This window comes from Cryptomeria japonica, chromosome 5 (genome assembly GCF_030272615.1).
Source record: "Cryptomeria japonica chromosome 5, Sugi_1.0, whole genome shotgun sequence".
Taxonomy (NCBI): Eukaryota; Viridiplantae; Streptophyta; class Pinopsida; order Cupressales; family Cupressaceae; genus Cryptomeria; species Cryptomeria japonica.
Window position 1 is genome coordinate 185180509 of NC_081409.1, and position 9037 is coordinate 185189545.

The 9037-nt window shown below is 30.9% G+C and overlaps 1 protein-coding gene across 1 annotated transcript; it reads right to left on the bottom strand.

Annotated features, from left to right (window-relative positions):
* Nucleotides 1-2086: 2086 nt before the first annotated feature.
* LOC131060908 (cytochrome P450 711A1-like) lies at nt 2087-8185 on the bottom strand. The gene is made up of 4 exons (XM_057994347.2): nt 7834-8185; nt 7361-7513; nt 5202-5973; nt 2087-3006 (listed from the first exon to the last, which is right to left on the bottom strand). Exons 1-4 carry the CDS (start codon nt 8118-8120, stop codon nt 2560-2562), a joined length of 1659 nt encoding a protein of 552 aa, XP_057850330.2. The 5' UTR covers nt 8121-8185; the 3' UTR covers nt 2087-2559.
* Between the last annotated feature and the right edge of the window lie 852 nt (nt 8186-9037).

Below are 9037 nucleotides of genomic sequence, written 5' to 3' on the forward strand. Positions count from 1 at the left end.
ACTCTGTTTCTGCAAGAATACCCACATGGAAATTGCCTAACATTCTCAGTCAGACTGATATTTTTATTGACTTGGATCGCAAATTTGGTCCAATCTACAGGCCAATTCCTTTCTTCACGCCAAGAAAAATTTCAGTCATATCTAAATTTTTAGTCGTTTCTGGTTTAAGGAGAAGACACTTTTTTTGAGAAGGAGAGAAATTAAAAACCTTTGTCTGTTGATACTGCATTTGTGTGATTATGTATGTAATTGAAGGTTCAACTTTGGAAGGCAGCCATTAGAGGCAGCGATTAAGAAATTCAAGTCTCTGCCAAATAAAAGTATTCCGATGCCCCTCAAGGGACTTTTTATGATCAGGTGTGGATTGGAAACTACTCTACTATATTTTTCTTTGGACAGAGTTAAATAGAAGAAGTCACTTATTAGTTTGTGCACAAGTTTTTAAATGGTATATCAGATTTTGTTCCGTATTAATTTGTGCACACATCAGATTTTGACGTTTTCTATCATAATATTTCTAATATAAAGAAGTTTCATTTCCCACTACAAAACTAACATTCTAACTATTCAATAAAAATGAAAATCTCATAGAATTGACTTCTTACGAGCAATAACATCCATATCTGATTGAAATCCACAAAAGACCTAGTAGGAAATCTTCCAGCCTGAACCTCTAAATCCCCCACTTTCTAACTAAACATCATCATAAAAAATATAATATGGAAGAGTTGATTGAAGCAAAGCAATTGTTCCTCTACATAAACTTTCAAAGTGAGTGGAAGTTTAACCCATCCTTTCTTATTATCCCATCATTCACACGAGTTACCTCCTCTTCATGTTATGGGCCTAGGTTACTCACTATCAAAAAGACATTGATTATATCTAGATCTCTTAACCATCCTTTAGAAATTTTATTCCCTATGACACTAGGGATTCTCTATTTAAGGAGCAAATTAGAAGGTTTGATTTTCCTTTTCAAGGATTCATTAATCAACCTATTTCTAGTGTCTTGAATAGATGGGTTATCATTTTGAAGAGTCACAAACATAATCAAAATTGAAAAGGTATAATAGTATATTATTTCATATTCAATATTATCACATTTTTAAGATTTATCAATAAATAGAACAACAACAAAGGTATTTTTATCTTGTCTTCACTTTAACTAATCACTTTAATCATGTTTCCACCTTTCTTAAATGATTAGAAATTGAGGTAGATAATTATAACATGTTTATCTTTCTTACACAAAAATTAGAGCCAAAACCACACAATCTATTATTTTACAAGAAAACAAATTTCCATGTAGTGAGAATTTAGTAGAATCTAGAACTTCTTTATATGATCCAATTATATCAAAACCCTAAGTTCATGAAAGGAACTGAAGATTTAATATACTCAATCTTAATCACCTCCCCCAAAGTCTTAGGCAATTGAAATAGAAAAAAATAATATGAGGAGCATATTAGAAATTTTAGTCCATTTAGAATACCAATAAAAAATAATCAATTCTAGTTGAACAATAAGATTCTAAGGTAAAGAAACTTCAAATAGATTTACTAAAATTCTATAAATTATTAGTGGTTTTTTTAACATACCAAAAAAACCTTTTTGAACTATTCTACACATACTTATATACAAATCATTTCCTTCCTAAACAATAAATATCCAATCATCAAAGAGCTTGCACATGAATCAAAACTTTACTCAAGCATACAAAGAAGATTTCTAGATTTTAAGTTCTTGTTTATTTTCTATTGCTTTAAGTATAATGTCATTACAAATAATTTCTAAGGCAACAAGAACATTATGTTTACTAACTTGCTTCCTTGCTTGACACTCATATACAATAAAAAGAAACCCCTTCAAGAATGGAAAATGTTCACCATACACCAATATTTTTTTTTGAAGATTTACTACTATCACTTCTTCCATTATTGAGAACATTACCCCCCACACCACCACAAGATGGGACATCCCTATGGACATCATACCACCACCTCTACACTACCCTTTTAGAAAAAATACTCAAAGAGTACTAATACTTTAATAAAAAAGTGGGGAATTTTTTTCATGTCCCAAAAAATATCAATTTTTTTTTATATTCCAAATTGTTTACAAATATTTTGCTCATATGAGCATCAACTTGAGACCATTACATGACACTAATATTTGGTCATATCGAGCAACCACAACCATAACACTAATACAAGCTCATTTTGAGCAACCACACTAGAATCAACAACCACACTAGAATCAACCTATGGAAGACCAAGAGTCACAAATTAGATTGCACTTATTAGAAACCACGTAGAAGCCAACCATGGAAGACTAAGAGTCACAACTTTGAATTCCATAGTAAATGTCCATTTGGGATGTGAACTTTGATCTCCATAATGAGAACTCAATGCTTTAACCAATAGAACACAACCCCTTGGACAAAAAAAAAAATCAAATCAACAATGAGACACATGTTTTTTATTAAGAAGATAGGGAAAATTTTAGACTAATGCACCTATTTTTATACTTACTAGTTAATAGTAAAATATATATTTTTTTTTACTGAAAAATTGTCTTGTGAGTTCTCCTATGTTGGACTCGAAGCTTGACTCCATACTTGGGAGAAAGCACTATTCCATACTGAAATGCTAAGGGTTTTTCCATCAATGGAGAATGCTCAAATGTAAACAATTGATATAGATGAATTAATGCTAGTTTAATCTCTTGTAGGGAAAATCTCATTCCAATGCAGGCACGAGGTCCAATCCCAAAAGGTATGTTAGCATATGGATGCCTCTTTTTTTCTTCTTCGCATTCAAGATCAAATCTCTCTGGCTTGAATGTTTCAGGATTTGGAAAATGGATAGGATCTTTCGCTGGTGCATTTAAGGCCAACCATACCCATGTTCCCTTAGGCAATAAGTACCCTCCTATCTCAACATCTTCATTAGCCTCTCGTGCAACTAGAGGAGATACAGTGTAGTAACGCATAGCCTCCTTTATTACCTATCATATATTGAAACAAATAAATTTAGTATTCTCAATTAATTTATAAATTTATTATTTTTTTATAAAGACATTATTAAATTTGAGTAGGTATAAATGCAAGTAAATTTAATAATAAGAATTTGGAATAAATAAATATTCTAATTTATTATAATTAAAAACATCATTTAGAATAAAAACATACATACATACATCTATATTTTGATGTGTTGTAATGCAATTGCATATGAAAATATACTGAAATGATTCCTACAAAAGTCAAATTCATTCTATGTAAGATATTATAATTGTCCAACAAAATTCTAAATGATTCAAAATATGCCAAGATGAACCATTTTCTTCGAACTTATAGAATTTAGCACTAAGATAAATCCATTTTAATAATAGTTTAATATGGGTAAGACTAACATAAAATATTGTCACTCTAGATCATATTTGTGCTTGTGGAAATGAACTCTACAACTAATAAATTGAACCTAGCACACAAAAATGAACTTAAACTAGAAAAGTGAACTAGCAAAATTTGATGTTTATAGCAAACATTAGCTTAGTTTCTTGCACCTTATATCTTAATTGGATGGTGTCAAAATACATTTTTTGAGAACTTGCTTGACAAGGACTTACTCTCTTTTGGTCATGCTCCTAGGTAGACCAATTTAACAATAGTTTAACAAATATTGAAGATAGTTCAAGCAAACACATAATATGACTATGATAATGTAAGAAGATTACATAACTTTGATGTTGTCATGCAAGTGTTCCTCTCTTGTAGGGTATACCAATTGATTTCAAATGGACTATAAATGTCCTTAAATAAATATTCAATAATTTGGCTCAAAATGGCTTGTAATAAAAAAAGGTAGTAGGGTTCAATTTAAATTCTAAGTTTCAAAAGTTTAAGGTTCATATTTGTGTGCATGAAAGCGATCTTGATCTAAGTCAATTTTGCATTGGCAAATTTGGACTAAGATGGTGAATAAGATATCTAGGAATCAAAACTAATTCTTAAGAATGCGTACAATGATGAATATAGGATGAAATAAAATTATATTGAAGATATAATGTAAGAATATGTTTTTATATACACTTACTATTACATGAAAAATAATCTAATCAAAATGGATCCAAACAATAAACTAAAAAAGTATAAATACACAATTTTCATCATTAAAATTATTAAGAGTTACTTCTATATCTATTAAAGAAATCTCATCAAAAGTCCCACATAAGACAAACCAAAATAAATATACGCTGTAAATTATAATTCTCTTAGAGACAACAAAATTTTAGTACATTTCCATATTTCAAGTTTAATGGTTTAATTAGTGAGATAGACCAAAATTTAAGGAGAACTTGGGTTAACTACCAATAACAAAGAAAGTTGAATCTTGAAACTCCCAAACCAAAATAAATATATGTTGTAAATTTTAACTCTCTTAGAGATTAAAGATAATTTTCATCAAACTTACTTCTTACACAACAAAAATTTAGTACATTTCCATATTTCAAGTTTAATGTTTAGTTAGTGAGGTAGACCAAAATTTAAGCAGAACTTGGGTTAACTACCACTAACAAATGAATCTTGAAACCCCCCATGCCCAAGCACTCAAAATTTTATAATTATATCATGTTGTCTATTCAATATTTTTGGATATAGATTTGAGTATATTTATTAATTAAAATTTAAAATAAACATAATTTTGAATTTCAATTAATTAATAAATATGATCAAAACATAGTTTTAGGATGCTAAATAAATGCTAAAATTATATAATATCTGAATTTTGAGAAAAAAAAATATTTTAAAGAAGAAATACAAACAAAAACCTTTTAAATACATGAAATTTGCACAATCCATGATAGATTATTTAATGTTTTATGATCGTTTTTTCATCAAATTCCTAATATACTCCAACGAGTAAGGTTGATCAATTTCTCTTGACAAGTTTACTCATTGATGATAGATCATAGAACATGATCCAAAACATTGATGAAAGAATTGATCATACAATCAAATCCAAGACATTTAAATAAAAATTTCAATTTGAAAAAAGTGAATGAATGTTTTTAATCACCCCTATAAAACCAATAGAATAGTAACAAGATTTAAAACCTGCCTATTAAAAAAAACAAGATTTAAAACCTACTGTTCTTAAAAAAGAAGAGAGAGAAACACAGAATTTAGGTCATTTTACCTGAGTAAGATAAGGAAATTTGTCAAGGTCTTCAGCAGTGGGATTTCTGCCTGGGGGCCCAAAAGCATCGATTTCTTGAAGCAATTTTTTCTCGACATGAGGGTGTGCAGAAACCAGATATAACACCATCGATAAAGTAAACGAAGTTGTAGCTGAGCCCGCCAAAAGATGTTCATAAGTGAGAGAGCTTATATAATCTGGGCTAAACAAATTTCTGACATCTTTACTCGACTCCCTTGCATTCAGCACCGAGGAAAGAAAATCCGTTCTGGATTCCAACCCCAAATCCATACTTCTCTTGGCCACAATGGCATTCAATCTGTCTGTAAGCTTGCGGTTGTTCTGTTCAACCTTCCAATCCCCTGTTCCTGGGATTCGACTGAGGATTTGTCGAAAGGGCTCCTGTACAATTGGGAACAAGATCCCCATTATTATACTGAAGGTGCCAGTGAGGTCCATCTTCAGAGATGTTGTGGAATAGACGTGCTGCTTCACAAATTCTGAGACTTCCTCTTGTACTGGATGTGTGAACGTGGATTTTGAAGTGGATTGTGTGAGATCGAACCTCTCGCCAAATGCTGCATCTCCGATGATGTCTGTAGCGACCTTCAGGAGGAGCTCTGAGAAATTTATGTCTTCTTTTTCATCTTTGGTGGAGAGATGGTCTTTGAGGATGCAGATTGTGCGTTCCATGAGGGGTACTTGATTGGCTATTCGGCTGGGTTGGTACAGGGGTTGGATCGTGCCACGCATTGATGACCATCTCGAGTCCCTGAACAGTAAAGTAAGGAAAAAATTGAAAACCATTATTTGATTACTGTGCTAAATTTAGGTTTGGTTTCGGTATATTTTGAGCTTTGATTTGTTTAGGTAGTTTATCTTTTAGTGAAGAAGTCAGTGTGATTTTAGAGGAGTCACTAAACTAATCAATGTTTAGAATGTGATTTCAGATGAGTCACCAAACCAGTCAAAATTTAGAATGTGATTTCAAATGAATCACTTAAACAAGTCAAAATTTAGAATTTGATGTTCAAGTCAAATTGAATTTAATAGTTTTGTTGATGATTTCTAAATTTTAATTTTTTCCAAAACACTCTGCAATTTTGCTGCTCTAAATTTGGTGTGTTGTGGTGAACACGGAGATAAGGTGAACACAGAGATTATCTACTTGGAAACTTTGATTCTCTATGTAAACAATTAGTAAATTGATCACACTGCTAATTGTATAAGCTCTTTTGTGCAATTCAAGAGTTATATTAGAGTATTTCACAATTATCAACAAATAGTTGGGGTGAGTTTTTCACAATTCATGTACTATTCAAAAGATACTCATTCCTGCATATTTCCCACTTCTCTTTTAGTTTAAGTGATTCTACAGGAATCATTATTACAATTCTTATCATAAACTGTGGTTTACAAGAATCATTATCAATTGTATAATTGACATGAGTTTGACAATTCATGTAGTATTCAAAAAATTGTTGAATCAATTCTGTATGTTTTTGTATCAATATTTAAGATCACACTCACTAATCTAGGACCTCCTCTTTGTTGTCGAAGTGCTCTATCACTGAGCTACCGATCCCTTTAGAACCAGTCCATCTTTGATCCAGATATGACTTATTTCCAACAATTTTCATATCACCAATATTTTACAACTAACAATTAATACTTTTCTTTTAGGTTGACACAAGAACTTTAAAGGTGAAAAAAGAATACCCATTTCTGGATATCTTCCTAAAATTATCAGGAAACAAAAGAAAAGAATAGTAGTTTCCCCAACATCATAGGAAAATCCATCATCGAAACTAGGACATTTCTTTTACTGTTGGAGTGTTCCACTGTCAAACTACTGACCCTTTCAGAAACAATTTATCTTTGATCCAAATATGACTTATTTCCAACAATTTTTATATCACCAATATTTTATAACTAACAATTAATACATCTAAATGAATCATTATTATAATTATTATTTTATAACTAACAATTAATACATTTAAATGAATCATTATTATAATTATTAACATAAACTATCGTTTATGATAATCATTGACACTTGTAAATTTTAGATGAAAAAAGAATACCCATTCTTGTATATTTCCCCAAATAGTTCAAGCTAAAAAAAACCAGTAACCTTAAAGGTGTTCAGTCCATACCTGGTAAAAAATAGTCCCTTCTGATGGAGAGGAGAAGCAGCAATGGGTGAGGGAATACTTCTATTTGACAGAAATTTGAATTTCTTAATCCCTGCCTCTCTACACAACTCTGCATCTGCTACTATCACTAATGGCTGCCTTCCAAAGTTAAACCTGAAATTTCATACATAATCACACACATACAGTTTCAACAGACATTTTTTACTAAATTTCCTTTGGGACAAATTCCTTAAAAGAAACCTTGTCCTTAAATTAGACATGATTAAAATCTTTCTTTTGGTGTTAAAAAAAGGAACTGAATGATTAAAATCTTTCTTTTGATGTTAAAAAAAGGAACTGATTAGTTTTAAACAATACATATTAAGCAACATATTAAGTTTAGAAAATGCCTTATCAATTCTGAATATTTAACACTTCTAAACTTAGAAATCAAAGCTTAACATGTATGATTTAAACCATCAGAAAAAACTGACCTATAGATTGGACCATATTTGCCAGCCAAGCTAATAAAAACATCAGGCCCACCCTTGGCAATGAGAGGCAAATGGCCAAACAGCCATGATTCAGGGGGACTGGGAATGTTGGGCAATTTCCATGTGGGTATTCTTGAATAAACATAGAGTACCGTAATCGCCCCTGCAACGCAGATTAAAAACACACTAGTCCATGATGAATTGCCCAACCACAGAAATGTCTCTGTGAGATAATACGTGAGAATACCCATGTTCAGATAACTTATGAAACTGGAACTGGCTGGCATAATACGAGACAGTCATTCTCAGAAATTTATTGAACGAACAATCCATTTTTTTTGGACGAACTTGAGGAAGCATCTGTCCATTATTCACAAAGGAATCTAATGCGATGTTAACAAAGTGTTAAACTTTTCTTAGGTTTGCACCGATGTGATATGAAGGTTCGTCATTTCCTCAGACCTGAAGAGGCAAATAATGGCCTGCCACACGTCATTAACAAATTTTATAATGAAAATGTTTTTGGCACAAATAAGAGCATCAGATGTTTGGACGTGGTTAATCTCGTTTCAAAATCGTGAAGTGGTACAATGCATAACTCTTTTTTAACAGAAAAATTGCAGAAAACAGGTACAGAATGGCTGTAGGACTGGGCAGAAGCGCCACACTGACTCTCTTGTCGTATAATATGAAGGTTATTTTTGGTGCACGATGATAATGCAATTGGGGCGTTTTTGGAGGAGAATAGCTACAGTCCAGATGCTCTCCCTGATCAATTATTAGATATGTCACTATTAAAATATATTTTAAATAATATATTAGAGTGTATAAATCAAGTAATATAAAAATTGTATTTATTAGTAATAATTATTTATAATATAAATGAATTAATCTGACTTTATAATTCATTAGACTTGATTTCTACATAAATTACATTTTTCGAGCAAGAAGATGCTCTCTCAGGTCAATTATTAGATGTGTTAATATTAAAATATATTTTGAATAATAGAGTGTATAAATCAGGGAATATAAAAATTGTATTTATTAGTGATAATTATTATTTACAATATAAATGAATTAATCTGACTTTATAATTCATTAGACTTGATTTCTACATAAATTATTATATGCTATATTATTATCAGCGTTATTATTATTTTATTTTTATATGTTTTTTTTATTAATAAATGGCATCACCTTTTGA